This window comes from Ostrinia nubilalis, chromosome 29 (genome assembly GCF_963855985.1).
Source record: "Ostrinia nubilalis chromosome 29, ilOstNubi1.1, whole genome shotgun sequence".
NCBI classification, from domain to species: domain Eukaryota; kingdom Metazoa; phylum Arthropoda; class Insecta; order Lepidoptera; family Crambidae; genus Ostrinia; species Ostrinia nubilalis.
In genome coordinates, this window is record NC_087116.1 from 3,722,054 (window position 1) to 3,738,327 (window position 16,274).

The following is a 16,274-nucleotide window of genomic DNA, read 5'->3' on the forward strand; positions in this document are numbered from 1 at the left end:
TTCTAAAACAGCAGGCTTAACCTAGACCGCTTTAAATTCTACAATCATATGCCTAACGTTTTTCGAAACTGATTTAACTTGCAGTGTATGTTTGGGTCAATCTTGACCCACTTCGTGACTTAACGGAGCCGAAATTTTGTATAATACACATGGAGTTCATGATCATGGCATGATGCATCTACCAAGGTCACCTGTAGAACTCCTCAATGACTTAGAGCACCCATAGGATGATTTCTTCTTCTCTTCTTAGTCGGGCACTCTTGTCAGAGTGGTCATGGTTGCGCTGACCAGGTACACGATGGGGTGGTCGATGTCATCTCCGAGGGTAGCTGGCGATGTGCTTTGCTTCCATTTCTGTCGGTTAGAGGCGTCGCGAGTACACTGGACCATGGTGGACTCAGTGGCCTTTGTGATGGCGTCTATCCAGCGGGTTGGCGATCGACCGCGTGCTCTCTTGCCTTCCACCTGGCCCTGAACTACCAGTCTCTCCATCGAGTTCTCATTTCATATGATGATTAACCTACTTTCAAACAACTTTATAACCGATATTGTGCAAATAAAGACTTTGATTTCATCCAAGCCCTACATCCATATCGTGTCTGGGCTCGTACTTTTGTTTTATTTAAAGAGTGAGAGAGGAGGGTCTAGCCGAATTTCTCCTATGTTCTTCTGATTAATTTCGTTGCGGGTCCAATGACAGTTTACCTTTCCCCCGGCGGGACAAACTTGGCTGTCACTGGTTGGGTTATTGGCGGTCAAGCTGCAGATTCTGCCTACACAGGAGTTGCAGCGGTGGGAACGAGAGGTGGGAATAGTCCCTTTAATTGTCGATTTTTCGCTTCGTTAAGCGATCACGATTGTTACTTTGTCTAGGCTCCAGGCAATCGCCTTGTTTATTATTTTATTGCTCACGTATATGAGTCAAAGAAACTATAAATAACTTTTTAATAATAAACGTTTTATCGATTTGCGTATTAAGCACAGTACTCACTTGGATTCTATTCTGAAACCGATCAAGAATCGATTCAAAGTCAAGAATAGAGCCTCTAATTAAATGTTACTGTACTTATGTGTAGATTCGTACCTACATGAAAATTTACCTCTAATTTTTCATCCTCTCTCCTTAAATGGAGGATTTGTCCTACACTCTCCACGCTGGCCAGACGGGTTGGGGAGGCCTGATGTTCGCATATTTGTCCCTTAGTCGCTTTTTTAAGACATCCGCGGGAAGAGCGGTGCTATTTTACTCTGCCGAAAACTGCTTGGGTTTTGCCGTTTGCTATACATAATTAGTATTTTAGATGCACAAATTACTGATGGGTAATCCCCTCCTTTGAAGCTAAATATAAATATCATTGTCTTTGGAGTGGGGTCAGCACAATTAAATAGTCTAGCGGTAGACGAGTAGACGGTAGACGTACCAGGCTGCCATCACTGCAACCTTGATACTGTGGATACAGCTGAGCACACGCTCCAAGAATGCCCAACTTGGGCGGATGAGCGTGCGGCCCTCAATATATGCCTAGGAAATGACCTCTCTCTACCGGTCTTAGTCCACCATATGACCAACGGAGAGGAGGCGTGGCGTGGAGTTCTCACCTTCTGTGAAGCAGTCATTTCACAGAAGGAAGCGGCGGAGAGGGAGCGGGAAGCATCACCCGACGCACCCATTGCCCGCCGCCGACGTCATGGGCACAGAAGGAGGCTCTATGACCTCCATCTGCCCTTTCCTAATAGGCCTCGGCCATCAGATACGGGGGTGTCTGGTGGCGTCTAAAGAGGCCGCGACGGCGCAGCACGTGTCCTGCGTGCCGCTCGCAGGAGGTTGAAGGCGTAATAACGCCTTCCTTGGTTTGGGCTTGGTTTAAGCGAGTGAAATGCCAAACAGGGAACGCGGACGAATGCTTGAGGCAAAATGCCGATAGTGATGGCCCGCGTTCCCGACTCATATGGCTACCGAGGGCAACGTCAGGTTTTTAGTGGGTAGGCCCTGCCCTTCTGGCAGGGAGAACCCCACATAACCCACTAACTGCCCCCGCGGCTGGTGGGTATACAAATCAATGTATTTTCCTGACGAAAAAAAAAAGGTATACTTATTGTCATACTACAGATCTGTACAATTTAAACGACATATCTATCGACTCTACAACTTATTGGAAGAAACAAACAATAAAAAATACTTTAAAATGTATAACTTATAACATCTGACGTCTTTCTTTTACACGAGTGCACGACATCGTGATTTTCAAGTAATTTCAGTTTTATTGTGAAATTATCAATAATTTATGGGGTGATTACAAGTTGTTTTTGTGTTCGTCGTTCAGTTGATCGATGGTGTTTATAATAGTGGGTGGGACCTGAATTTTTATGGTATGTGTATCATATTATTAGTGACCGACCGAATATTCGTTTTCGTTTTCGTTTTCGGCCATTTTCGGCCAAAAAATGGACATTCGGCCAAATTTTCGTTTTCGGCCAAAAACCAGCCGAAGCTTCGGCCAAACCGAATATCAAAAATACGTGAATAAGATGGTGACGTTTATCGTTCCGATATCTTCGGGAGTGCATCTGGTGCACTCATGGTTCCAAGCAGACTTGAACGGACGCGGTATTGTCACACTCTTTTGAAGTTGTGAAGTGAGGTTACGTTGTAAAGGGTGTCCAGCGACAATTTTCCAAGTTCAAAATTGAATACAATAAACCCAAAGAGTTTTAATTAAGTTTAATTGTTTCAAAATAGAGTCTTAATGCGGATTTGAAATACGCCATGAGTCACTGGTTGGGAGCCTACAGAGCGTTCGCAGTTGAGCAATAAGTATTTGAAATGTATTGTCGAATGATCGATGAATGTCTGATACCACAACTGCAACTGCATCCCGGTTAACTACGTAACTCTATTTCAGCAAGAAGGTGTCTCACCACACACGGAGAGTACCTCGATGGAGACTGAGGACTATTTTTTTTTTTCAAATAAATGATCAGCAAGTACAGGGACATACCGTAGGCGCCTCGGTCACCAGATCTCACACCATGCGACTTTTTCTTGTGGGGATATCTCAAGTCAAAAGTTTACAGCAAACAATCCTTAAATAATTCAGGTTCTGTAAGAAAATATCCGCCGTGAAGTTGCAGGAAAATTATTAGCGCGATTTGCTCTCGCATAGTTGCGAATGTGAGAGTGCCTATAGTAAAACGGGCATCATTTAAAAGACATTGCCTATAAAAAATTTAATCCACATTGTTAAACTCCAGTTTGCATTAGTAATAAATAATAAAAAATCATTAATTTATTTGTATTCATTTTTGAAGTTAAAAAATTCCCACTGGACACCCTTTATTTCTTCTTCATTTCCCAATATTTCAATATACACCGGAAATAATATTCTACTAAGAATTTCATGATTAATTTTTTTGTTTTAATGCCGGTTTTCTATAATCAATCTATCAAAATCAACTGTCAAACGTCATTATGTTTTTGGTCAAAACATTAACGGTTTTCAGTTTTTACATAATTTCAGACATGGACCTATAAAAAAAGGCGGACGGAACTCGCGCTTCAACAAAACTGTGACGCAAAATTTTGGCGTTTGTCTATTGTGTGAGTGAATTTAGGGATGCCATGTTAGCCAAAACATTTTACCCATTTATTTTAAGAAAAACATAGATCGGCAGATGTTACTTGGAAATGTAGACAGAATTATTCCGTGCCATTTTAAAAGGATGAAAGGTGAATGCGTTGAGGTAGGCGCGAAATTTTCAATGTTCAAATTTTCTTACATTGTTTGCAAGTCAGTGTGTCAGGGTATGTACATAATGTTGATCAAAAATGATTCACGCAGTTACAAATTACGAATCTTGTGTACATTATAATCATAATCTTATGCATCATCAATATATTATTAATATCTCTGATAGATTTTTTTTAACATACAACCTGACACTGACTTGCAATCAATGTAAGAAAATTTGAATTTTGCAGTTCCACATTTTTGGGAAGGATCAAATTTGCCTATGAAAATATAACTAAAAAGTCCTAAAATTATTATTAATTTCCCATATTTCGGGTAATTTTCCCACGTAAATAACTGAGAACACTGGTCTTTGACGTATTATTTTTTCGAGTGAATGACGTTTGATGTCAATTAATTTCAATATTTTAATGTCGGGAAATAAGTGATTGGATTATTATTTTGCCTGTGAAATGTGATTCCTTAATTTTTGTTTGTTCGAACAGAACGGTTTTTACACAATTTCATCACACAAGACATGTCGTATTCGTGTTGTTTTTTCGCTGCTTAAATGTGTCAACTGTGTGAAGTTTGCACTCGAAGTGGTGTATCAGGGTGTGAATGTGTGCGTGCCGGCCTGTACGTACAGGCAAGCTGGTGTATCCTAATGTCACAGTATTTTGTTGATGAGAATCCGTCCGACTTTTTTTATAGGTCCATGATTTCAGATTGAAATTTGAGAGTTGAAGGTCATTTTCGTTTTCGTTTTCGTTTTCGGCCGAAAATGAGACTGCAGCCGAAGCTTCGTTTTCGTTTCCGTTTTCGGCTGAAAATCCACATTCGGTCGGACACTACATATTATTAATAATCAATAATAATAATATGCTCGGACATTTTACACAGCGCCATGTAGTCCCAAACTAAGCAAAGCTAATTAATAATATTGACTATGGGTACTAGGTAATGGATCTAGGTACATAAATACTTTTTTTAATATAATACATAGAGATATACATAAATTATTTATTTATCTCACGACAGGTCCCGTGCATCCAGGTGCTTCTAGTAATGTGAAATACTAATTACCTACTAATAATAAATCTACATAAATAGCCCTCAGTCGGGTAAAAAGGGACAATGACGTCATGCCATGGCCACGGCGCTCTATTTCAGTAGGGACTTTTTGGACACTAAGGCCCAGATCAGACAGTGAAACGCAACTGCAATGAAACTGCAACTGCTAGTTACTTTTGAGTTGCATCTAAGTTTCTGCCATAGCGTCCGTTGAAAGACCACACATGACGCGACCAGTTTGAAACTTTCAGTTTCAATTTCATTCATCAGAATCATCCGAAAGTTGCAGTTTTGTTGCAGTTGCGTTTCACCGTCTGTTCTGGGCTTAAGAGTTGCGGTCAAAAAAGAAATAAAATAAACAACTTGCAATATTTATAATACGATGGCAACATAGGTGTGCCATGACTTGATTAAATTATTGTAGGTGAGTCACTGATAAGAATTATGATAAGATAACGGTAAGTTTCGGTAAGTGACCTGATTCTAAATATACTATTACAGGCGTGCGTTCGATTTGTTAAAATTAAATAATTTGTAGGTAGGTGTCAATTTTTAAAATTTTCATTAATGTCAATCTATCGTAGTGTGGGCAGGCCTCCCACTAGGTGGACCGACGATCTGGTGAAGGTCATGGTAAGAGCCTGGATGCGGGCAGCGCATGACCGTTCGTTATGGAAATCCTTGGGGGAGGCCTTTGTCCAGCAGTGGACGTCATTTGGCTGAAACGTTCGAAACGAAGGTGTCAAAAGATGTAATAATACAAAGCGAATGTCTGTCCGTGTCGAACGATGACAGATATTGTGCGAGCCGACGTAATCCAAGGCTCTACAAGCAAATCGCATTAACAACACCTTTCTTTCTCTATTTTCTGCATAGCAACATCATAAGAGAGACAAAGACAGTAGCATCTCTCTTTTGAGTCTATTTATTCCATCCATCATCCGCTTTACAATGGAAAGAAGTCGATCTACTTCAAACTCCTATGTTCTTCTGATTAATTTCGTTGCGGGTTCAATGACAGTTAACTTTCCCCCGGGACAAACTTGACCTTCACTGGTTGGGTTATTGGCGGTCAAGCTGTAGATCCTGGCTACACAGGAGTTGCAGGTTGCAAGTCCCATATCTCAGTAGTGCAATTCGATAACAACCTAAATCTTGAAATATTTAGTAGAGTATTGATTCATGATATTAATATGTAGGTACTTTTGTATCGCTATAACATTGCCTTCAGCGGGATTTGAATCCGAAACCAAGCAGTGTAGTGCAGTATGTGACCTACCACAGCAAGTGTGAATATACTAAGGAATATCAGACGACAGCACATTTTTTTTATGCATAACAAGACAATTATTTAACCACAATCGCACCTGGTGTTAAGTGAGATGCAGTCTAGGATGGTACATATCTGCCCTGTAAGTGCCTATTCACTCTCGCCTTGAAAAGGCCCGGATTAGTGTTCAAGAAAGACAGCAGCAGGCAGCGAATACCAGTCCCTAGCTGTTCGCATTATAAAAGAGTTATAGAAACGAAAATCACATCAAGTTAATCGTGCTTATATTGTTGTAATAGATTCTACTGTTACTATTTTTGTTGTGGCAACAGTATTAGGTAGAACACTCGTGGAAAAGATTTGTAGTGTCTTAGATATGAAAATCAGATATCAGATAATAAATTACCTATTCTTACCAGTTAATCCACTTATCCAGAAGGGCAAGCTAAGTAAGTCTTACATCCCACAACAACAGGGCAAAGGAGATGGTCCAGGCCACCCACTAAGTATCTCTGTACTTCAAAAGGCACTTTATATGAAGATCCCGGCTAAACGGGACTTATCCCACTACACATTCACACCAAACTTGGCCTTCACTGGTTGGGTTATTGGCGGTCAAGCTGTAGATCCTGACTACAAGGAGTTGCAGCGGTGGGAACGAGAGGAGGGAATTGTCCCGTACACATTCCTAACACTGCAATTCTCCTCCAGGGAAGGTTGAGTAGTCCCGAGGGATAGTCAACTGTCTTGGAACCCACAAAGAATTTGATCAGAAGATTAAGGGAGGAGTTCGAAATATAATATCTTGGTTAATATCACATTACTTCTTCTCAACACCAGCTGATATTTGTTGTCCCTGTTGTGTTGAGATTTGTTCGTTTGTTTCAGCCGAATGATGTCCACTGCTGGACAAAGGCCTCCCCCAAATATTTCCACAACGACCTGTGCTGCGCTGCCCACAATCAGGCACTTTCCGCGATCTTACATACTAATAAAGTATTAATAAAGTATTTGGTAGCTAAGAGTGACCACTCGCCTTATAATCTCGCCTCCACCAAACCGCAGTCATTTTGAAAAAGCCTGATTTTTTTTTAATCATTTAGTAAAGTCCATTTTAATCGAAATCTGGCTATTCTGAATCTAAAGATAACCAGTTTTTTTTATTAGAATAACGTATGGGAATTACATGCAATTAACTCAATCGATTAGTTATCTAATGAACTCCAATAAAATAATTAGGTCGCCACCAATTTGATAAAAAAGATAAAGAAATAAAATATGAAATGACTGTAATTTATACATCGTTACTGGGTATTTTACTAGACTTCATTTTTAGCTGATAAAAAATATATAAAACTAGCTGACCCGGAGAACTTTGTTCCGCCTTAATGGCAATAAATAAGCAGACTTTTTTTTTATTTCGAACGGGATAAAAAGTACCCTATGTCCTTCTCCTGGCTCTACACTACCTCCCTGACAATTTTCAGCTAAATCGGTTCAGCCGTTATTGAGTTATAAGTTACTGGACTAGTTGCAGGTTCAATTTCTGATAATAACGAATAACTAGTTAATTATAATAATAAATGTCGTTCCTGCCTCTCGTTCTACTCACTATTGGCAACTCCTGTTCAAGTTCTTACCTTAACTAATATTTGCGGCTCAAAAACTCATCAATATTTTTCAGTGGTGTAAAAAGGTAATGAGACAGACGGATAGAGCTACTTTTGCATGTATAAATAAATTACTAGCGGCCGGCCGCGACTTAACGTACACGTGGACTCCGTTTTACCCTTTTAGGGGTGGAGTTTCATAAAATCCGTTCTTAGCTTAACTTACCTCCTGCCAAATTCCAAGTTTGTAGGTGTTATAGTATCTGAGATTTCGTGATTGATTTCTTTAGTGGTTGGTACTTCTGTTATTATTCTTCGCAGCCGCCACTTCTTCTCAGCACCAGCCCATATGTTGTCCCGAAGTGGTGGTAGGGCAAGCTATATTTGGGACGTGTAGAAGTGCCTAGAAAAAGGCGTAAATTTTAATACTGAGTAAATGATTTGATTTGATTCTTAGTAGCTGTTGCCCACGGCTTAAAAAGCCCTTTACCAGTGGATTTGGGAAAATCCTTTGTTTATCTTCTAGGATGTCTAGGTCACCATCTGAGTACCATATTTCAGCGAAACAGGCAGTATCGATTTCGTTCTTCGTTTAGGTCTAGCTAGGTATATAAGACCTAAGGTCTTCAGTCCAAGATGAATCCTCGTTTCACAAACCTATTCAAACATGGAGTAACTGGCTCTCCCGCAGAAAAAGGCTATATGTCAAACGTATGTCACCCATACGTTATCCATCAGATTTTTATCTGTGAATTTTAAAAGATTGATGTAGTTTTAAACTAATTTCTGTTAAGATAAGCTGAATCCCATGATCTGAAATAAACCGCCATGCATTTTGTGGTATTATTCAATGTTTTCCATAGTGCGTGCGTTGAAGAATTTTGAACCTTTGACAGTTTGTTGTTTCGAAATAGATCTGTGATTTTTTTGTAATGGTATATTTTGGTAAGGACAGATTTTGTTTTATTGCTTTATTTTACTGTCGCGGAGGTACGACAATGTATTTTGTAAACTTTTCTCCGAAGAGTACAGCAAAATTTGTCTTGGGTCATGCGTCTATTCATAACCTATGTTCATGGATACAACATGGTGGAAAAATACATAAATGTGCGTGTATCGTTAGGAAAACGACCGAGAATAGTTACGTAGTAGTTTGGAAATAATTTCTCAAAGACATACCTGCTGTAAGTCCTGGTCAGCCAATTCCCATCACTATGCTTTTCTCGTGATCCTACTGCTTAATCCTACTTGGTAGAGCCTCAGTAAAATTCATAAACAGCGGTCCTACTGTAATATGATTCTTCCATAGTAGGCGCTGAATGACAAAATTACTCTTGACACAGTAGAAGTATACATTGAGAGATCTTGGGCGATACTAAGACGATACAAATGACATCTTTCTAGCTCGAGAAAACCAGTTTATCAGTTACAATGGCTACAAGGTCTTTTAAACAACCGTTTGTTTAAAAACACTGGTCATTTATTTCTACAATTCCGTGCAACAAAATCACAATGACTTTCCCATTATTATACTATGTTAAAATATAAATATAGTGGACTTTTTATACTGAGCTCTCCCTATTTTTGTTGCAGATGAAATCCAGCAGTATGAAGAGAAGTGACAGTATCTGATGAAAGATTAGTGGCGCGCTCCTACGTTAGACGGTTGATGCCTTGAAGGCTAGTTCCAGATTTTGAATAAGAGATGGCGTGGTGTATGAACGGGCAGTATGTCGACGGACAAGAGTACGTGCCAGTGGCTGAGTTTTATGCTGACAAATCTGTTTTTGTGACGGGCGGTACCGGGTTTATGGGAAAGGTAAGTTCAAATGCCTTAGTTTAAAAATATTGAACACGTATATTTTTATTTGTCAATCAAACAAGTAATTACGAAGTTATGATGCGTTAATTCCGCGTGACGTCACGGGTGTCTTCTTTGGAACTTTGACGCGCTTTATCTCTTTCAACTTTCATTAGTTTGAAAAAGTGAAAAATACGTGTCCAGTTTTTTTTTATAAGTCGACGGACTAATTAGATTTTTTACCCAGGGAAACACCTGTAAGCTTCGGCCAAACCAACGCGTGCAAATCGTTTCCGAGATGGCGATGGCGATCATTGCGCGTTCATAGATCGCCGCGAGCCCGCGACCAATGACAGGACGCGTTGATGTGAACTCATCGCTACAGATTCTTACACGACATCATCGCCCTATCGCGCACGCAGTCTGCTCGCGTTGGTTTGGCCGAAACTTTAGTATGTCCCTTTTTAAGGGTCGTATGCTATTCCTTTTAAAAACTCAAGACAAAGTCTCGCTCACTGACAAAGTAACATTTCAGACAGATTTAATTTCGCAATCGCTTTACGAAACCAAGTATGACGTAGTGAAGCGAATCCGAAATTTTAATTCATCATGAGTGTCATGACGACATCATAAAGGTAGCAGGAAGGCGCTGCTGTACGCAGGCCGCTACCAACTGGGCAACATGGAAAGCATTGGGGGAGGCCTATGTTCAGCAGTGGACGTCCTATGGCTGAGATGATGATGATGATGATGATGAGTGTCATATTTTAGTCTAGCTAGAAGATAGGATTATTGAACCTGGGTGTATTGACCAATTTACATTTATAATACAAACACTTGAACAATGTCATTTTACTACTTAATGTCCAGATTGAAACACTTTAACTACTTTTTCCAACTGGGGAATTCCAACTGCTTCTTACCCTAAATTTTAGTGCGTGCGTGTTTACTGCACCGACTACATTTGCTTAAACTGCTTTATGTGTATGTTTGTTTACATGGGGTTTCTTTGTGTACAAACAACGACATAATATCAAGTTTAATTATTATGTATACAGTCAGCGTCAAATAGTTCGTGACACCCAAAGTTAGCCAAAAAGTTAGAAACACGTCTTTGTTACAATTGGAGTGAGGTTGTGCTGTCAACTTTTTGGCCACTTTGGGTGTCATGAACTATTTGATGCTGACTGTACTTAAAATAATGAGAGTTTGTCGTATTTCATTACAACCGATGGTCGAAGAGAGTCTTTTAAGATACACCATACACCATAATGCGAGGTAAATTCAGAGAACTGCTTCTGAATCAATGTGTACCTACTACTGCTATTTCTATTTATTTATATTAACACCTTTGCTGCGGCAGTAACTTTCTAATACTTTCCATTCCTTCGGTACAAGGTCATTAAACCTGGTATTAAAACTTACATTGTGGCGGCACAAGGCTTAAAGACCTTGTAATATTTAAGATATATTAATTTTATTTTTGGCTTCATGTTAATAGATATTGTGTTTTTTTTCTTTGAATATTAATAATAATGCATTTATTGACATACATCTGAAGGCGTTCGTGAATAACTTGTTTAGTATAAAAATTATAGCTATATTCAAAATACAAGGCTTATGCACCCTGTGCCGCACTGAAGTAGGGAAGTCTGGTGGGTATTCTAGGGATGTGAAATACAAATATCGATAGTTTAAATTAAGACTTAATAAAATTTAAAAAAAGTAACAAACAAAGATGTTGTCATAATTTAGTCTAAATATTTTACAAATAAGATATATGTGTATAAATACTTAAATAAGCTATATTTACAGAAAACATATTATTTAAGAACACTTAGTTACAACTTCAAATGTTTGTCACTAAAAACATTATTTAAATTAGCAATAAATCGTGTAGCAAATTAAATTATAATCAATTTGCAGTTTTGATTTTGTTTGTTTCTCTTGACGCCATGTCGACATGTGCGTTTCTTACGAATGCGAGGCAACACTGGCTGCACGTAGCTAGCGTGGGGTGCGGTACCAGGTGCGCAGGGTACAAGGTGCTTCGACCTGGTTTCGCATTGTGAAGACATTTTATTAATTCCGTGCGGTACCAGGTCTAAAAACCTGGTATTAAGGTAGGTACATCATTGGATTCTATTTTAAGAATACATCATAGATATATATTCATCACTTTCCTACACCGGACCCAATTGAAGTTATGCCTTACGCACGACAAGGAAGACTATAATTTTCTTAGCCGCACGGTAAGCGAGACGTACACAAGGTCTATAGACCTGGTTTCGCACTCAACGTGTTAACCGGCAGACAGTGGTGACTGAGTTTGTTGTGGCGCTACTTCTCAGCACTTGCCAAATGTTGGTCTCGAAGCGCTGGTAGGGTAAAAAGATTATGAGGCTCCTTAAGAGCAAAATATTTGACGATTTGTAAGTACTATTAGTCTATACAAATAAATAAATTTTGAGTTTGACTTTGAAGTATTGGCTTCGGATGTCGTTTGTATGAGATGTCTCCTAGGGAAATTACCTATTAAAACTAAAAAACAAATAAAACTGTTTACTAACACTTAGTGGTAGTTCAAAACTGTGTACTAACAAATGGATCTGTGTTGTCGAGTTACTTAAATATATTTGTATTTGCGCTGACCAGTTGACTGCAAGTAAAGTCCCGCCAGAGTAGTAGCGCTGTAGCGGTAAGATGATTATGGCATTTACATTTCAGGTTGGCGCTACTGTAAATTAAGGTTCTGCCACTAGTGTCACACGGGACTCTATTCCCACCTCTCGTTCCCACCACTGCAACTCCTGTGTAACCAGGATCTACAGCTTGACCGCCAATAACCCAACCAATGAAGGTCAAGTTTGTCCCGGGGGAAAGTTAAACTGTCATCGGACCCGCAACGCAACGCTCTGTCACTAGTGTCAATCTCTAGTGTCGCTAGCTACTTGCATTGGTTCCCAAACTTATTTGAGACGCGCCCCCTTTCGACCATACAAAAAATTCTGCGCCCCCCTCCTCCATGCAAGATTATTTATTGGTCGTATCGAGCAGTCTGGAATGCATTCTCTCAGCGGTCGCAGGTTTTTTATACCTTAGTTCGCAGATGGCCCGCGCCCCCCTTTAAAGGTCCCCCGACTTTGGGAACCAATGACTAAACAATAATGCTTAGCCAATAATGGACGTAATTTTCTTAGCTTTTATAATGAAATGGCTACTTAAATAACAAAAATAATTTCTTTTCAGGTGCTAGTTGAAAAACTACTCAGAAGTTGTCCTAAAATCAAGAAAATCTACTTGTTGATGCGACCCAAGCGCGGGCAAGATGTGGCGTCGCGGCTTACGGAGCTCACTCAATCACCGGTAAGTTTAAAAAAAACCGTCAAATATTTTATAACAAAATAAAACTCTATTATTGGTCTAATTATGAGAGAAATTTGGTTAAAATTGGTTAAGCCGTTTGGGAGTAACAGGTACTTTAAGACTTCACATTTCTTTCAGATTTGTATGCACTGTAAGGCCGCTTTCACATTTAGGCGATTTAGCAGAGCGACAAACGAGCTGCCGAAAATTTCATACTATGTGACAGCTGATGCCTCCCTTCACATTACAAAAACGCCGCTGCCGCGCTGCTGTCGCGCTACTAACGCCCTAATGTGAAAGCGCTCTTATAGATGACCCACGCTGAACTGTCCCACCAAACTCAATGACAGGGGGGCGCTACCATCGTTCAACTTTAATATGGTTTCCAACATGGCAAACATCGGAACCAGCGATCCGGTATTGACGGTGGCGCCCCACTGTCAATGTCATGCATAGGACAGTTCAGTATTTTGGAACTATACGCCACATGCCAAAGTCACGACCCAACACCATGCACTAGACCTCACATGTTCTTTGTTTACAAAATCATAAGTGTTCTAATAAAGAATTCGTATTTTTTTTCAGTTGTTTGAAACCCTGCGGAAAGAGAGGCCGCAAGAGTTGTACAAAATCGTACCTATAGTGGGGGATATCACCGAACCAGAACTGGGTATCAGTCCGGCGGATCAGGCTATGCTATGTCAAAAGGTAAGAAGACTATACCCAATTACCCACCTCTCGTTCCCACCTCTTGTTCCCACATCTCGTTCCCACCTCTGCAACTCCTGTGTAGCCAGGATCTACAACTTGACCGCCAACAACCCAACCAGTGAAGGTCAAGTTTGTCAAATGTAAGGATCAAGTGATACTTTGTATTTAAGATCTTTCTGTAACCTTGTTTCCATACTGGATAAAGAACATGCATTATACATAAAATTTCGACAGATTCATCCAGTGTCTAAGTAGCTCAGATAGAAGAGCAGTCGCCCGGCGAGCGAAAGGTCGTGGATTCCATTCCCGCCTTAGGCAGTTCGATTTTTTCAAGTTATTTATAATTTTCTAATTAGTTTAAGACTAAACGCTAACCATAAGAATTACCATACCTCTAGAAATACAAAAAAAGAACATTATTTTCCAGGTGTCCGTGGTGTTCCACTCAGCAGCCACGGTGAAGTTCGACGAGAAACTGAAGCTGTCGGTGACCATCAACATGCTGGGCACGCAGCAGCTGGTGCAGTTGTGCCATCGCATGCTGGGATTGGAGGTGGGTCCAAAAGACGTCCACTGCTGGACAAAATCAAAAATCAACCACGGGTTTCCACAACGACCGGTCTTGCGCCGCCCTCGTCCAGACGGTTCTCGCGACTTTGACTAGATCGTCAGTCCATCTAGTCCACCAGTTGGATCTCATTGCCATTAACTCATTTCAAGTAGACTGGTAGAGAAACTTACGTGCCACTGAAACTCTGATTGTGGAAGAGGAGTGCACATGTCATAAAGTTCGCTTTTTGTGCAATTAAATAATAATTAAATAGATGAATAAGCTTCGCCCGGAATCTTCAACCACAGAGGAACTGGCTATCTTACTTAGTTAAAACGGTGTTATAGATTGTTTCATCCACGAAGACGCGCCCCACCAATTTTTGGTCGAGGTCGCGCGGGGTGCGGGGAGTTTGATCCGAGCAATCCGAGCGTCATTATTGTAGTGTGCTTGCTACTCATGAATAATTATTTAGCGTGTGCCGATAACACTCAAACATTAGCGGAAGAATGGAGGGGTGCGTCATCGTGGATGCAACGATCTGTAACTACCTAATTAGACAATAAAATACTTATGTTCTTCATAAATTACCACGAAGTATTGACTTTCCAGGCGTTAGTTCACGTGTCGACCGCGTACTGCAATTGTGAGCGGGAGCGCGTTGAGGAGACGGTGTACGCGCCGCCTGCGCATCCTGAGCATGTGGTGACGCTGGTTCAGACCTTGCCTGATGAGCTGGTGGACAGGATCACGCCGGACCTCGTAGGTGAGGAGCTGGATTCATATCTTGACCATCAACTGAATAATGGACAGGTCTTTGAGCGCTACATGACACACTAAGTCCCTGATGAGCTGGAAAACGCTTTGAAGCTTCTATGTAGGTAAGAGTCAACATCACCAGGGCATTTAGTGTCTACTGCGGGTTGAGATTGAGAACGCCTGATTTTAGCATAAACTCCTTCAGTCGCTTATTACGGAATCCACGGGAAGAGTGGTTCAGCCGGAACTCCACGAAACCACACAGCTAGAAGAAGGCGAAAGAAGGCTGAGAAGAGGCTAATCCCACCTCTCGTTCCCGCCACTGCAAGTCATGTGTAGCCAGGATCTATAGAGTTAAATATAATTACGATTTTTTCTATTTCCAGGTGACAGGCCAAACACGTACACATTCACAAAGGCCCTCGCCGAGGACATGCTCATAAAGGAGTGCGGGAACCTTCCCGTCGCCATCGTGAGACCATCAATCGGTGAGTCCCTTTAAATTTCTATAACTATAGGTCTGCTTGGTGGTCTAGGTGGATAGACGACCTGATAATGGTAGCAGGAAGGCGCTGGATGCAGGCCGCTACCAACCGTGCGATGTGGAAGTCATTGGGGGAGGCCTATGTTCAGCAGCCAAGGATGTCCACTGCTCTGCATAGGCCTCTCCCAAGGATTTTTACAACAATCGGTTCTGCGGTACCTGCATCCAGATACTTCCCGGGACCTTCACTAGGTCATCGGTTCACTTAGGTATGCCCACACTACATCTTCCTGCTCGTGGCCGCCCTCGCCACTCAAGAACTTTTCTGCCCAAGCAGTAATCAGCTCTACGAACTATGACGTGTCTCGGCTACTGCTATGCTTTGCAATTCTGCGGACTATGTCGGCTACTTTGGTTTTCCTGAGGATCTGATTTCATGTATTGTATAGATAAAAAACCTGTGAGGAATGTTTTTGCATCTACTTTCGTCAGGTTAAGAACTTTCAGTAAGATAACCACTGTCATTCATCACTGATAGGAGAAAAACGCAAACCGGGCGTGATTTGTCGTACAAGTTGTAAAATACTTTGTCGATTTTATTACAAATCTGATAGATAGGTAAGTCTTATCTTGGATAATCTCTATCTTTTTATATAGATAGGTAATTAGATATGCAATATTTTCAAGGCAATAATATTTTTACTACCGTGTTGACCTTGAGTCTTCTCTACCACTATTTGAACCGATGATCTGGCGAAGGTCACGGGAAGCACCTGGATGCGGGCAGCGCAGGACCGATTGTTGTAGAATTCCTTGGAGAGGCTTATGTTCAGCACTGAATGTAATTTGGCTGAAACGAACGAATATGTAACTAAAACTAATATGCTAAAGTAGCGACCCAAAGTGAATCTTATAAGCGGT

The 16,274-nt window shown here is 40.8% G+C and overlaps 1 protein-coding gene across 2 annotated transcripts in view; it reads left to right on the forward strand.

Annotated features, from left to right (window-relative positions):
- The window catches only part of LOC135085678 (putative fatty acyl-CoA reductase CG5065), a 53,836-nt gene that overhangs the window by 28,952 nt on the left and 8,610 nt on the right, over nucleotides 1-16,274 (forward strand). For both annotated transcript variants that reach the window (XM_063980483.1, XM_063980482.1), the window contains exons 2-7: nucleotides 9,276-9,501; nucleotides 12,733-12,849; nucleotides 13,435-13,557; nucleotides 13,988-14,113; nucleotides 14,723-14,876; nucleotides 15,256-15,357. In XM_063980483.1, coding sequence (XP_063836553.1) covers nucleotides 9,388-9,501; nucleotides 12,733-12,849; nucleotides 13,435-13,557; nucleotides 13,988-14,113; nucleotides 14,723-14,876; nucleotides 15,256-15,357 — 736 coding nt within the window. In that variant the 5' untranslated portion in view covers nucleotides 9,276-9,387. The remainder of the gene's footprint in view (nucleotides 1-9,275; nucleotides 9,502-12,732; nucleotides 12,850-13,434; nucleotides 13,558-13,987; nucleotides 14,114-14,722; nucleotides 14,877-15,255; nucleotides 15,358-16,274) is intronic.